This window comes from Rattus norvegicus, chromosome 10 (genome assembly GCF_021556685.1).
Source record: "Rattus norvegicus strain SHRSP/BbbUtx chromosome 10, alternate assembly SHRSP_T2T, whole genome shotgun sequence".
Lineage (NCBI taxonomy): Eukaryota > Metazoa > Chordata > Mammalia > Rodentia > Muridae > Rattus > Rattus norvegicus.
The window spans coordinates 49,493,345-49,509,413 of NC_141543.1; the positions used below are offsets into that span (position 1 = coordinate 49,493,345).

At 41.9% G+C, this 16,069-nt stretch overlaps 2 protein-coding genes across 2 annotated transcripts; both read left to right on the plus strand.

The window, feature by feature from the left end:
* The first annotated feature begins 44 nt into the window (after positions 1-44).
* Or5af1 (olfactory receptor family 5 subfamily AF member 1) lies at positions 45-971 on the plus strand. Its single transcript, NM_001000021.1, is given in 1 exon segment — positions 45-971. A coding segment is annotated over 1 exon segment (927 nt).
* A 13,938-nt stretch (positions 972-14,909) lies between these two features.
* Positions 14,910-15,836, plus strand: Or5af1c (olfactory receptor family 5 subfamily AF member 1C). The gene is given in 1 exon segment (NM_001000770.1): positions 14,910-15,836. A coding segment is annotated over 1 exon segment (927 nt).
* Positions 15,837-16,069: the final 233 nt, after the last annotated feature.

Below are 16,069 nucleotides of genomic sequence, written 5' to 3' on the forward strand. Positions count from 1 at the left end.
CCCTCAGCCGTGTGGCACTGCATCTGAACACAATCTGAGCAGCCATGTCCAACCACACAACAGTGACCCACTTCATCCTCAGGGGCTTCTCCGATGTCCCACAGCTGAGATTGGTGGTCATCCCATTTTTCTTGCTTGTTTACACATTTGGCCTCCTGGGGAACCTCTCCATCATCATGGCTGTGAGGAGAGACAGTAGGCTCCACTCTCCCATGTACTTCTTCCTGAAGAACTTGTCTTTCCTGGACATGTGCTACACCTCAGCCACCATCCCCAAGGCAGTGGCTATATCCTTCACAGGCTCAGGGGTCGTCTCCTATCTCGAGTGTGTAGCACAGCTTTACATAATTTTTACATTCTCTTCTGCTGAGTGCTTCCTGCTCACAGCCATGGCTTATGACCGGTGCCTGGCCATCCTCAGACCACTGCTCTATGGAACCATCATGAGTCAGAAATATTGTTATGCATTGGTCGTCACTGCCTGGGTGAGTGGAGCCATCTACTCAGCCTTCCATACTTTCAACACTTTCTCCCTCCCCTACTGTGGACCCAATGTTGTTGAACACTTCTTCTGTGACATGCCCCCAGTCATGAGACTCTCCTGCACTGATTACCATGTCACTGAGGAGGTGGGCTTTGCTGTTAGCAGCTGTGTTGTCATGAGCTCCTTCGCCCTCACAGTGGTCTCCTATATTGGCATTGTGGCCACAGTTCTTCGTATCCCCTCAGTGGATGGCAGGTGGAAAGCCTTTTCTACTTGCTCCTCTCACCTGACCACGGTCATCTTGTTTTATGGAACTGGAAGCTTTGTGTACCTGAGGCCTGCCTCTCAATACTCCCCATTGCTGGGTCGCCTGGCATCCATTTTCTACTCTGTAGTCACACCATCTTTGAATCCAGTTGTCTATTGTCTGAAGAACAAAGATATGAAGTTTGCGCTACAGAAACTTTACTGTGGAAGGAAGTACTGAGTCCTTGACGAGTACAGTGTGTGGCTTGGATGGTTGTTGGAGCCAAGGGTTTCACCTTTCCCTTCCTGTGACACTGGACATTGCTGATGTAACCAGTTCCAGAACACAATGGAAGCCATCACAGCCTTTGCAGTGACCTTTTAGTTCCAGGGCATTCTATACCTTCTTCTGGCCTCCACCAGCACCCAGACCCATGTGCATTTACCTACATGTAGATACCCACATAAATTGTAACATTTAAAAAAATAAAGTGTCTAAGGATGTTCTTAAAAAGAACAAAACTGGGATTGGGGATTTAGCTCAGTGGTAGAGCACTTGCCTAGCAAGCGCAAGGCCCTGGGTTCAGTCCCCAGCTCCGAAAGAAAGAAAAGAGAAAAAAGAAAAAAGAAAAAAGAAAAACAAAGAACAAAACTTAGTAACTTAAATCAAGTGAAAAACTTATACCTAGGTAAATTTTTGAGATAAAAGGACCAGCAGTAAAAACTTGTCTGCCACCAGAGACCTCTGATCTGTCTGTATTCAGCTGATGAAGCTGCTTGCTGGTTGCTGTTCAACTGACCCTGCTTACTAATTATCCAGTCTTATACCACAGGGGAGCCTACACAGTCATTCACTCTCCTTCTCATCTCTGTTTGCAGAACACAGACTTATACACAAGGAGATGGCCAGCCAGCTGGGGCTGTTTGAGTCCCTCTTCCCAGCCTCTGGAGCTATGGCAGAACTGCCAGGAGCACTGTGTGGACTGACAGGAGCACTGTGTGGACTGACAGGAGCACTGTGTGAACTGTCAGGAGCACTGTGTGGACTGTCAGGAGCACTGTGTGTGTTGAGTGACTGGGAAGTACCCGTGGGGAACAGACTTGCTCTCCTTAATCACATCCTGTATCTCTGCTTCTCTTTTGCTGTGAATACTGTTTTCCTGTTGGATTTCCGCTGGATGTCTTCCATGGTCCATAAGAGGGAGTTTCCCATGTCAGGGCTAAGCCTCATCACCACAATTCTCAGATGTGCCGTATGGGTTTTGCATGCCTCAGGAACAACCATTCTCACTGCCAATGTCACTGTCTCCCTACAGGCTCCGCAATGTGATGTTTTTCTCTACAGATCATTGTCTCCTGACTCAGGGCTTAGCCTTTATGTGTATGTATTTATAAATGGAGTCTGTCCCTCTGTTTTCAGTGAAATTCTTAAGTTCCTGTCTAATTAAAAATTCAGTCAAATCAGTTCATGGGAAATGTGGCCTCAGCGCAATCTGGCCAGGATTGTTGTTTTTCTGCTGTTCTCTGTTTGATTCTCTTTAACTTATGTATATTTTGTGTGTATGGGTGTTTTGCCTCTGTATGTGTCCATGCACCATTTTCTGCCTCGGGTCCGTGGAGCATCAGGTCCTGGAGCTGCAGTTACAGTGGTTGTGAGGCACTAAGAGCTGCAAATCAATCAATCTCCTTTGGGAGAGCAGCTGATGCTCTCACCCATCTCCCTGGGCTCCTGTTTCTCATTATAAGACAGGCCCTCGAGTAGCCCAGTAGCCTCAAACTCAGAATGTCATCAAGAATCAACTTGAACTCAGTTTTTCTGCCTCAGATTCCAAAGTGTGGGTTTATTAGGAGAACTCACAAGAGTTTCCTGTTCAGTTAGAAGTCTGGGTCCTGATCCTTAATTAGTTACAATCATGGCACCCCAGCTAAATGTCTGGGGATATGTATTAAATTTTGTTTCTCAAAATTGACATTAATGTTGGATATTTTACTATGAATCTCAGGTCAAACATCTAAAATATAACATTTAAAATAAATGAAAATTAACTTTCTTCTCATAAGAGATGTGACCATGATTTGTGCTTTTAAACATTCATACTGTTTAGACATCTCCCTCTCTGGAATTATCATCAAGTTATTGAGAAATAAATATGTTTTCCCATGTTGTCAATGTGACAGAATCAAATATACATGGAGAATGTGAAGGAACACAATGTATTATTAGTACTTCCTGGTCGATAAAGTTTTCTCTAATGCTGGAGGAAGTAGGGTGGGTATTCTCTTCTGTGTCTGCATTACATGAAAAGTGGTGCTACAGTGTCATTTTTACATTGGCATATGTTTTTTATAAAGAAGCTTTTGGAAAACTGAAGAACATATGCTGGAGCTCTTAAAATAAGAATAACTGATATGCTAAAAGAAAAAAATGAAAGCAAAAATGTAAGTCAGAAAAAGAAGTTAAAAATCATCATGAAACATTTACAAATGTGATAGTTAAATCTAATTCTGTCAATAATTATTTTGAGTATAAAATATCAAAATAGACTACTGAAAGACAGTGTAGCCATGCCTATTGTCTCATGCCCTTAATCCCAGCATTTTGTTGGCAAGAACAGGGAGACATCTATGAATTTGAGATTAGCTTGTTCTCCATAGTAAGTTCTAGGCCACACATGGCTATACAGTAAGACCCTACCTTAAAAAACTATAGATTAGTTTTTTTCAAAGATGCAACTATATTCTATCTGTCCGTTTAAATAAATATATAGACACACACACACAAACTAAAAGTTCAGAAATTGAAGAATGTGGAGGCTAGCCAGATGACTGAGATGGTAAAGGCCTGTATCCACACATACACACTCACAGAGGTATGAACACACATGCACTTATAATTTCACACCACACACACACACACACACACACACACACACACACACACCACACACACAGAACAGAAACACATTGAGACACTATCAGCTTTACTTTTCCAGAAAAAAAATAGAAGGCTACAGCTGTCCCTGTGCTCATTCCTGATGTCACCTGTTGTCTTTTTTTTTGTTTGTGTGGTATGGATGAACGCATTAATTTAGACTCCTTGTTTATTAATTCACTGCCCCAGAAGCAAATATTGTCTGACCTTATCCTTTGCTACTCAACACTTAAAGAACTGTATCTCAGGTAGACATACAAACTTTCTACCTCAGATAAGTGACAAAAATCATGTTTTTACTAGCCTAATACTGTGCTCTTCCCTTGGAGAAATGCCCCCCATTCAAGGATACATGTGGTATCACAATTTCATGAATGGATAAGGTGGTTGGGATTCATGCAGGTTGGTTAGTTTGTGAACCCATGTGACATGACCCTGAAACAAAGATGTATTTTGAGCCTTCTTTCTGTACCGCCCATCCTACCCTTACCAGGCTTGAGTACAGCTCCTTGCATTCCCACTGAACCCTGTCGCACGGGGTTCTAGGTGATTTGAGAATCTAAGGATGGTGCTCAGAGCCTGGAGTGCATTACAGAACCACACAGGAACTGTGCCTGGCCCGGCACCAAGGCTCGAACAGTAGAAATAATCTGTTCCATGGGGAAACATCTGTCACTCTGAGAGAAAGTTCTGTACAGCCACATCTTCGCTCACTAGTGGTTTAGTTAATTAGTACTGCTATGAAGGACACCATGCCCATGGCAACTCTTTTAGAGGAACATTTAATCAAGGCCCCTTACAGCTTTCAGAAGCTTAGCCCATTATCATCGTGGTGAGAAGCATGGCGGCACGCAGGCAGACACGGTGCTTGAGAAGGAGCTGAGTGTGTTCTACATTTGATCCACAGGCAGGAAAAGGAGACTGCCACACGAGACCTAGCTTGGGCAGAGGAAACCTCCAAGCCCTCCTCCACAGTGACGCACTTCCTCCAACAAGGCCACACCTACTCCAGTAAGGCCTCAACTGTGCCACTCCCTATGGCCAAAAAGTCACACACATGAGTCTATGGAGGCCATTCTTGTTCATCCCACTCCAACTAGAAGCACTGTCTTCAAACAGGACAGGGTTCAGCAGCAGGTAAGCTCCCTCTAATGTCCTGATCTTGAGACGTTGCTGATAAAGGGGTGACCAACAAGCGCCTGTGAGTGTGGGCTGAATGAATGTTTAACTTTATTTATTTGGAACTGAATCTAAATCTACCCTTTCTCCTATCTTACTCTTTTGGTCTCATACATACTTATTTCACTTTATAAAAATGAACAGGATCCCAGCTCCCACACGGCAGACCACAACCATCTAATAAGACTGATGTATCTTCTCACCTCCACAGGCTTATGCACATACATGGGGTGCATACACATACAATGAAATACTTTTTGAACAATTTTTATAATGAGGAAAGACATGTTGCCTACATGTAAGCTGAAAATGGTTGCAGAACATAGACATGTCTTATGAAAACACTAGGAGTTTTCTTTATCCAGTGTTGGTTATTCTCCTCACGTGTGGGGCCTGTTTACTCACTACACTTCTCTGAAATGTGAGATGTCTCTCCATTCAGACCTGACAACTTACAGGATAGGTTATGTATTGATTGACATATGACAAGGCTGGGCACTATCCTCATTCCAAGCATCTTGGGACAGTTTCGGAAATCTTTCAGCTATAAATACAGACAATGTTAATGAATCTCACATGCAAAATGTCAGTCAAAGAAACCATGTCAAAAAGTCAATCAGAGCAGATGGGTAACTGGCTGCCTGCTTGGAAGACTCCATCCAGCCCTCCATGGAGGTTTGTGGATTGGGAGGAGGATGAAAGACACCTGAGCTGATGCTCATGCTTTGTTTGGCCACAGCTTTGTTTACATGAGCTTTACGCAACAAAACTTCACAAAGCTTTAGACTTCAGGTTTGCACGTGTTTCCTTTTGTGTTTATGTTTCCACAGTGGCCTCGGCATATGGGCATTAACACACATACAGACACACAAATACATACAAACACACACAAATACACACATACACACACATTCATATACATATATACAAACAAACAAACACACACACACACACACACACACACACACACACACCTACCACTTATTTAGGTTGATTTATTTACCTTTAGACAGGAACCTGCTGCAGACCACAGGCTGGCCTCACAGTTATAATTCCCCTCCCAGCCTCATCAATTCTGGGCTAGATTTTCTGTTCCAAAATCTAGATGTATTGTGAGGTATGATAGATTTCGTTGTAAGTGAAAAAGAATGAGCTGCAGGCCTCAGGTGAGCATTTACGGCATACACTAGCAAACCCATCATTTAAACCATGCCATCTGTGCATATCTGTAAGGTAAGACAAGGCTTTGGTTGAACAAATGTTTGGGGTCACAGATCACAGTAGCAGATACAAGGTTGTACTGGACTCGGTTGTTGTTTCTAAGAACCGTAAGAACCTAGACAAAGAAAATGAGGAGTTCAGGGCATTTAATTTAATGTTTGTGGTCTGCATAGTATACAGATATTTGTGTCCTAAAATAAATGTCAGCCTGTGCCCAGAGCTGACCTGGTCCAACAGCTCTCTGTACTTAGATTCTGGGGGTAGAGAGAGTGTGACTCTTAGAAGTGCAGACAATTCTGAGAGCTCAGGAGAGACCACGATTTCTGCTCTCATACCTGGCCCAAGCGGAACCAACCTGGGGTGCTCTAGACACAGGAATCCAGGAGCAGTCAAAGACAGCATCATTCCATTCTCTGCCTGCACCCAAAGCTGAAAGCCAATTGCCAAAGGCACTGACACACCTGAGAGCAGAAGTAAGACCACCACTTCTGCTCCAAGGGACCTGCCTGCAGCCCTCATTACACAGAAACCCAGGAGTAGTCTAGGACAGGATCCTTCTGGTTTCTGCCTGCGCCCAGAGCTGACTCTGTGACACAGCTCTCTGTACCTAGATCCTGCTGGGAGAAAGCCAGACTCCAGGAGTGCTGACACACAGGCTTACAGGAGGGTCAAACCACTGTCAGAGGCAGCCAGACAAGCTACATCAGAGATAACCAGATGGCAAGAGGAAAGCACAGGAACCTAAGCAACAGAAACCAGGACTACATGGTATCCTCAGAACCCAGTCTCCCACCACAGCAAATACTGGAACACACCTGTAAAGCAAGATTTGGATTTAAATTCACGTCTCATGATGATGACAGAGGACTTTAGGAAGGACACAAATAACTCCCTTAAAGAAATACAGGATGGGGGTTGGGGATTTAGCTCAGTGGTAGAGCGTTTGCTTAGCAAGCGCAAGGCCCTGGGTTCAATCCCCAGCTCCAGAAAAAAAAAAGAAAAAATATATTAAAAAAAGAAATACAGGACGACACAGGTAAACAAGTAGAAGCCCTTAAAGAGGAAACACAAAAATCCCTTAATAAATTACAGGAAAACACAACGAAACAGGTAAAGGAATTGAACAAAGCCATCTAGGATCTAAAAAGAAAATAGAAACACAAAAGAAATCACAAGAGACAACCCTGGAGATAGAAAACCTAGGAAAGAGATCAGGAGTCATAGATGTAAGCATCACCAACATACTACAAGAGATAGAAGAGAGAATCTAAGGGGCAGAAGATAAAATAGAAAACATTGGCACAAGCATCAAAGAAAATATAAAATGCAAAAAGCTCCTAACCCAAACATCCAGGAAATACAGGACACAATGAAAAGATCAACCGTAAGGATAATAGATATTGAAGAGAGCAAGGATTCCCAACATAAAGGCCAGTAAATATCTTCAAAAAATTATAGAAGAAAACATCCCTAACCTAAAGAAAAAGATGCCCATGAACATAAATAAGTCTGAAGAACTCCAAATAGACTGGACCAGAAAAGAAATTGGTCCCATCACATAATAGTCAACACACAAAATGAACAAAACAAAGAAAGAATATTAAAAGCAGTAAGAGAAAAATGTCAAGTAACATATAAAGGGAGACCTACCAGAATTATACCAGACTTCTCATGAGAGACTATGAATGCCGGAAGATCCTCTACAGATGTCATACAGACCCTAAGAGAACACAAATGTCAGCCCAGGCTACTACATCCAGCAAAACTAAATTAATATAGATGGAGAGACCAAAATATTCCATGACAAAACCAAATTTACATATTTTGAAAAATCTAGCCCTACAAAGTATAATAGATGGACAACTCCAACAAAAGGAAGGAAACTACATCATAGAAAAAGCAAGAAATTAATCTGAATGCAACAAGTCCAAAGGAAGAGAGCCACACAAACATAATTCTACCTCTAACAACAAAAATAACAGGAAAAAATCAATCAATGTTCCTTAATATCTCTTAACATCAATGGACTCAATTCCCCAATAAAAAGACATAGACTAACTGACTGGATACTTAAGGAGGACCCAGCATTTTCCTGCATACAGGAAACACACCTCAGTGACAAAGACAGATACTACCTCAGAGTAAAAGGCTGGAAAACCAATTCCCAAGCAAATGATCCCAAGACACAATGTGGAGTAGCAATTCTAATATCAAATAAAATTGACTTTCAACCAAAAGTCATTAAAAAAGATAAGGAAGGACACTGCATACCTATAAAAGGAAAACTCATCAAGATGAACTCTCAATCCTGAATATCTATGCTTCAAATGCAAATGCACCTACATCCATAAAAGAAACCTTACTAAAGCTCAAGGCACATATTGCACCTCACACAATAATAGTGGGAGACTTCAACACCCACTCTCATCAATGAACAGATCATGGAAACAGAAACTAAACAGAGACACAGAAAAAGCAGCAGAAGTTTTGAGCAAAGTGGATTTAACAGTTATCTATAGAACACTTCATCCTAAAACAAAAGAAACACCTTCTTCTCTACACCTCATGGTACCGTCTCCAAAACTGACCACGTAATCCATCACAAAATGAGCCTCAACAGATAAAAGAATATTGAAATAATCCTATGCATCCTATCAGATCACCACAGACTAAGGCTGGTCTTCAATAACAAAAGCAACAGAAAGCCCTCGTACACATGGAAGTTGAACAACACTCTACTCAATGATAATGGGTCAAGGAAGAAATAAAGAATTTGAAAACTGTTTTAGAATCTAATGAAAATGAAGGCACAACACACCCAAATGTATGAGATGCAATGAAAGCAGTGCTAAGCAGAAAACTGATAGCTCTGAGTGCCTCCAAAAAGAAACTGAAGAGAACATACACTAGCAACTTGACAGCACACTTAAAAACTCTAGAAAAAATGAAATAAATACACCCAAAAGGAATAGACAGAAGAAAATTATCAAACTCAGAGCTGAAATCAACCAAGTAGAAACAAAAAGAACTATACAAAGAATCAATAAAACCAGGAGCTGGTTCTTTGAGAAAATTGAAAAGACAGATAAAACCTTAGCCAGACTAACCGGAGGGCAGAGAGACAGTATCCAAATTAACAAAATCAAAAATGAAAAGAGAGACATAACAACAGAATCAGAGGAAATTCAAAAGTCATCAGATCCTACTACAAAAGCCCATGTTCAACAAAACTGGAAAATCTGGATGAAATGAATAATTTTCTAGACAAATACCAGGTACCAAATTTAAATCAGGATCACATAAACCATTTAAACAGTCCCATAACTCGTAAAGAATAGGAGTCATTAAAAGTCTCCCAACCAGGAATTAGAGAAAGGATTGAAAGAACGAAAGGGGCTCGCAAACCCATAAGAACAACAATACCAACCAATGAGAGTTTCCAGGGACTAAACCACTACCCAAAGACTATACATGGACTGACCCATGGCTCCAACTGCATATGTAGCAAAGGATGGCCTTTCTGGGCACCAGTGGAAGGAAAAACCCTTGGTCCTGCCAAGGTTGGGTCCCCAGAGTAGGGGGTTGGGGGGCATTAAGGGAGGGTGAATGGGAAGGGGAACATCCTTATCAAAGGGGAGGGAAGAGGTTAGGGGGTTTATGGACAGGAAACAGGGAAAGAGAATAACATGTGATATGTAAATAAGAAATGCCCAATAAGGAAGGAAGGAAGGAAGGAAGGAAGGAAGGAAGGAAGGAAGGAAGGAAGGAAGAAAAGAACCAGAAAAAAAGTCTCCCAACCAAAAAAGCCCAACACCAAATGGGTTTAGTGGAAAATTCCATCAGACCTTCATAGAAGAAATAGTACCAATACTGTCCAAACTATTCCACAAAATAGACACAGAAGGGACATTACCCAATTCCTTCTGTAAAGGCAAAATTACACTGATACCTAAACCCCACAAAGATAAAGCAAAGAAAGAAAACTTCAGTTCAATTCCCGTTATGAATATCCACACAAAGACACTCAATAAAATTCTTCCAAACTGAATCCAAGAACACATCAAAATGACCATCCATCATGATCAAGTAGGCTTCACACAGGGATGCAGGGATGGTACAACATACAAAAATCCATCAATATAATCCACTATATAAACAAACTAAAAAAAAGTACATGATCATCTCATTAGATGCTGAGAAAGCATTTGACAAAATTCAACACCTCTTCGTGTTGAAAGTCTAAGAAAGATCAGAAATTCAAGGCCCAGACCTAAACATAGAAAAAGCACTATACAGCAAATCAGTAGTCAACATCAAAATAAATGGAGAAAAACTTTAAGCAATTTCTCTAAAATCGAGGACTTGAAAAAGTTGTCCACTCCCTCACTACTTATTCAGTATAGCTCTGGAAGCCCTAGCCAGAGCAATCAGACAACAAAAGGAGGTCAAAGGGATACAAATTGGAAAGGAAGAAGTCAAAATATCACTATTTGCAGATGATATGATAGTATATATAAGTGACTCCAAAATTTCCACTAGAGAACTCCTAAACCTGATAAACAACTTCAGCAAAGTGGCTGGATATAAAATTAACTCAAACAAATCAGTAGCCTTCTACTCAAAGGATAAACAGTTGAGAAAGAAATTAGGTAAACAATACTATAGTCACAAATAACATGAAATACCTCAGTGTGACTTTGACCAAACAAGTGAAAGATCTATATGACAAGAACTTCAAGTCTCTGAAGAAAGAAATCAAAGATCTCAGAAGATGGAAAGATCTCCCCTGCTCATGGTTTGGCAGGATTAATATTGTAAAATGGCCATCTTGCCAAAAGCAATCAACAGATTCAATGTGATCCCCATCAAAATTCCAACTGATAGAGTTAGGAAGACCAATCTGCAAATTCATTTGGAATAACAAAAAATCCAGGATAGCGAAAACTGTTCTCAACAATAAAAGAAATTCAGGGGCAATTGCCATCTCTGACCTCAAGCTTTATTACAGACCAATAGTGAGTAAAAAGAAATCCTGTATGGTATTAGTACAGAGACAGGCAGATAGTTCAATGGAATTTTTTTGAAAATTCAGAAATAACCACACACGCCTATGTTACTTGATCTTTGACAATGAAGCTAAAACCAACCAGTGGAAAAAAGATAGCATTTTCAACAAATGTCACAGGTTCAACTGGAGGTCAGCATGTAGAAGAATACAAATAGATCCATTCTTATCTCCCTGTACAAAGCTCAAGTCCAAGTGGATCAAGAACCTCCACATAAAACCAGATACACTCAAACTAATAGAAGAAAAAGTGGTGAAGAACCTCAAACACGTGGGCACTGGGGAAAATTTCCTGAACAGAACAGCAATGACTTATGCTCTAAGAATAAGAATTGACAAATGGGACCTCAAAAAATTGCAAAGCTTCTATAAGGCAAAGGACACTGTCATTAGGACAAAACAGCAACCAACAGATTGGAAAAAGATCTTTACCAATGCTACATCCGATAGAGGGCTAATAAACAAAATATACAAAGAACACAAGTTAGACTCCAGAGAATCAAATAACCCTATTAAAAACGGGGTACACAATTAAATAAAAAAATTCTCAGCTGAGGAATGTCGAATTGCAGAGAAGTACCTAAAGAAATGTTCAACATACTTAGTCATCAGGGAAATGGAAATTAAAATAACCCTGAGATTCTACCTCACACCAGTCAGAATGGCTAAGATAAAAAACACAGGTGATAACAGATGCTGGTGTGGATGTGGAAAAAGAGGAACACTCTTCCATTGTGGGTAAGATTGCAACCTGGTACAACCACTCTGAAAATCAGTCTGAAGGTTCCTCAGGATATTGGACATAGTACTATCTGAAGACCCAGCTATATCACTCCTGGGCATATACCCAAAAGTTGTTCTAACATATAACAAGGACATGGGCTCCACTATGTTCATAGCAGCCTTGTTTATAATAGCCAGAAGCTGGAAAGAACACATATATTCTTCAAAAGAGGATGGATACAGAAAATGTGGTACATCTACACAATAGAGTACTAGTCAGATTTTAAAAACAATTATTTCATGAAAGTCATAGGCAAATGGATGGAACTAGGAAATATCATCCTGAGTGACATAACCCAATCACAAAAAAAATCCACACATGGTATGCACTCACTGATAAGTGGATATTAATGCAAAAGCTTGGATTAACCAAGATACAATCCACAGACCACATGAAGCTCAAGAAGAAGGATGACCAAAATGCGAATGCTTAAGTCCTTCTTAGAATAGGGAACAAAATTATTCATAGGAGGAAATATGGAGACAAAGTTTGGAGCAGAGACTAAAGAAATAGCCATTCAGAGCCTTCCCCACATGGGCATCTAGCCCATATACATACAGTCACCAAACCCAGACAATATTGCTGATGCCAAGAAGTATATGCTGACAGGAAACAGATATAGCTGTCTCCTGAGAGGCTCTGCATGACTAATACAGAGGTGAATGCTCACAGCCAAACATTGAACTAAGAATGGGGTCCCAATTGGAGGAATGAGCGAAAGGATTGAAGTAGCTGAAGGGCTTTGCAATCCCATAACAATAATAATACCAACCAACCAGAGCTCCCAAGGTCTAAACCACCATCCAAAGAATACACATAGACAGACCCATGGCTCCTGCTGCATATGTAGAAGACGATGGCCTTGTTAAGCACCAAAGGGAGGAGAAGCCCTTGCTCCTGCCAAGGCTGGACCCCTCAGTGTAGGGAAATGTCAGGGCAGGTGGGGGGCAAGAAGAGTTGGGTGGTTTGGTGTGGAAAAGGAGATAATATTTGAAAGGTAAATAAAAAATATCCAATAAAAATGTAAACAATTAAAGCCTTTGAAAACATCAAATAAATAAATAAATAAACGTCGCACAGATTCAACCTGAGATTTTGGAAATCAAACAATAGTTTTAATGTACCAATTATTATTATCATGGGGCCTCAGTACACATGCTGTTTTGAGTTCTCTGATATAACCCATAGGGACCCTGAAAAGTGTTAGTCCAAGGGACCTGACAGGAACCAAACATATTCCCAGATCCAGCTCCCCAGATAGATCAAAGCACACTCACTCCTTTCCCAGACGGACTGGCAGTGAATCATTTCACAATATTTAAGACATGCAAAGGGAATCAGACAGCTGCATACATCCTACTTTCAGCAAGTCCATGCCTGGGCAGCTGAATTACTGCCTGAGAGACAATCCTGCTGTCCGTCTTGCCACTTGATGACGTCTGGACAGAGAAAGTGTGCATCATTCTACCAGGTGAGAGCTGAGTGAGATAAAACAGGACAAAAATCTCCTCTGCCTAATTGTTAGACGTGAATCAGACAGCCTGTATTTCTTACAGGAGAGGAGAAAGTCTACAAGTGAGGAGGGAAATTACAAAAAAAAAAACAGAGCATTTTTTTCTATCACATCTCCTCCAAGTAGAATTTCACCACTGCCTCTTAGTATATACCATCAAATGGACACAAAAAAGACACATGTGTGATGATTAGCCATCTCGGTTATAGATTGGAATAACAATTCCTGTAAAGTTCTGTTTGTAAAGTTGTCCGAGTGTCTTCCGGCTAGCTCAAAATGCTGACAGTGACCTGAAGGTACAAGACTGTCAGTCTAGCTGCTTCTTAGGCAGATGCAGGGCCATGGCAGGTTTAAGGCCTTTTTGAGCAGAGAGTAGACTCAGAGATTCTTAACTAATGACTAACTCAGTAAGACTTTATCTTAAGCCATCTGCTCATCTTTACTCCTAGATGTCAGTGGTTGGCCCCTGGAGGTTGCAGGAATCATGAGCTGCTTCCTCTGGTGCAGGGCAGCAGAAGAAGGACACAGCCTCCTGTGCATCTCATAGACCAAGTAGGGCTGGGACTGATTCTGCTGCCATAGGGGAAACTTGTCTCCAAAAACCCATTGGCAGAGAAAAGAATAGACAAATGTATTAAGCAGGTACAACACAACAGGCACTTTTGGAAACTGTCAGGATCTCACAGGATTCTGCTAAGGGAGGAAGCTTCACATTCAAGTTAGACATGGATTCCTGAGGACTGGGTCACTGGGTAGCTGGTGCTGCGCTGTATGGACAGTGTCTCACTAGATTGGGTCGACATTCAGTCTCTGTGGAGATGACTGGAAGCATGAAGGAGAAAGCAGTTTGTCTTTCCTTGGAAGGCTGAGGTGGTAACAGCATGAGAACCAGGCCTTTGTGTGTGAAGAGCAGGAGTCAGGGCACCACAGAGACAAGATGATGAGTAAGAACTCAGACAAGGCGTCATGGACGACTCCAGTGAGGCCACCCATGGAGGAAAAGAACTCTACTCCACTTGAGCTCAGGCAACACCCTCAACCCTGTCGAGCACCCAGAAATACCCTAAACAAAAAGCACAAAAACACTTGGTGCCATGATATGACCTCTTCCCCTCTTGATTAATTATGTTATATTTTGAAACCTAAAATCAAGATAGAGAAAGACAGAGAGAGAGAGAGAGAGAGAGAGAGAGAGAAACAGATAGATATTGATAAACCCAGACAGAGTCTCAACAACATACATATCTGTATGTTTGCACTTACACATTTACTTTCACACCTCCTGCTCCTCCCTCACCCAATCTCTTTCTTAACCATTTAATCATAATACCACTACAATAGGCTGATGCATTACCTTGCTTGTCTAATAAAAGCCATGCAGTCATAGTCAACATGGACCTGCACATACAGGTGCTGAGCCTGTCTGTTATTCCTGTCCCCTCCCTCAGCTGTGTGGCACTGCATCTGAACACAATCTGAGCAGCCATGTCCAACCACACAACAGTGACCCACTTCATCCTCAGGGGCTTCTCCGATGTTCCACAGCTGAGATTGGTGGTCATCCCATTTTTCTTGATCACCTACACATTTGGCCTGCTGGGGAACTTCTCCATCATCATGGCTGTGAGGAGAGACAGTAGGCTCCACTCTCCCATGTACTTCTTCCTGAAGAACTTGTCTTTCCTGGACATGTGCTACACCTCAGCCACCATCCCCAAGGCAGTAGCTATATCCTTCACAGGCTCAGGGGTCATCTCCTATCTCGAGTGTGTAGCTCAACTTTACATGTTTATCACACTCTGTGCTACTGAATGCTTTCTGCTCACAACCATGGCTTATGACCGGTGCCTGGCCATCTTCAGACCACTGCTCTATGGAACCATCATGAGTCAGAAATATTGTCATGCGTTAGTGGTCACTGCCTGGGTGAGTGGGTCCATCTACTCAGCCTATCATACATTCAACACTTTCTCCCTCCCCTACTGTGGACCCAATGTTGTTGAACACTTCTTCTGTGACATCCCCCAAGTTATGAGACTCTCCTGTACTGATTAACATCTCACTGAGGAGGTGGGCTTTGCTGTCAGTAGTTCTGTTGTCATGAGTTCCTTCGCCCTCACAGTGGTCTCCTATATTGGCATTGTGGCCACAGTACTTCGCATCCCCTCAGTGGACGGCAGGTGGAAAGCCTTTTCTACTTGCTCCTCTCACCTGACCACGGTCATCTTGTTTTATGGAACTGGAAGCTTTGTGTACCTGAGGCCTGCCTCTCACTACTCCCCAACCCTGGGTCGCCTGGCATCCATTTTCTACTCTGTAGTCACACCATCTTTGAATCCAGTTGTCTATTGTCTGAGGAACAAAGATATGAAGTTTGCTCTACAGAAACTTTATTGTGGGAGGAAGTACTGAGTCCTTGAAGACTACAGTGTGTGGCTCTGATGGTTGCTGTTAGAGTCAACCACACACACACACACACCTTTTCCTTCCTATGACACTTGACATTTCTGATGAAACCAGTTCCAGAACATGCCAGAAGCCACCATAGTCCCGGCAGTGACCTTTTATCTCCAGAGCATTCAATACCCTTTACTGACCTCCATGGGCACCCAGACCCATGTGCATTTACCTACATGAAGATACCA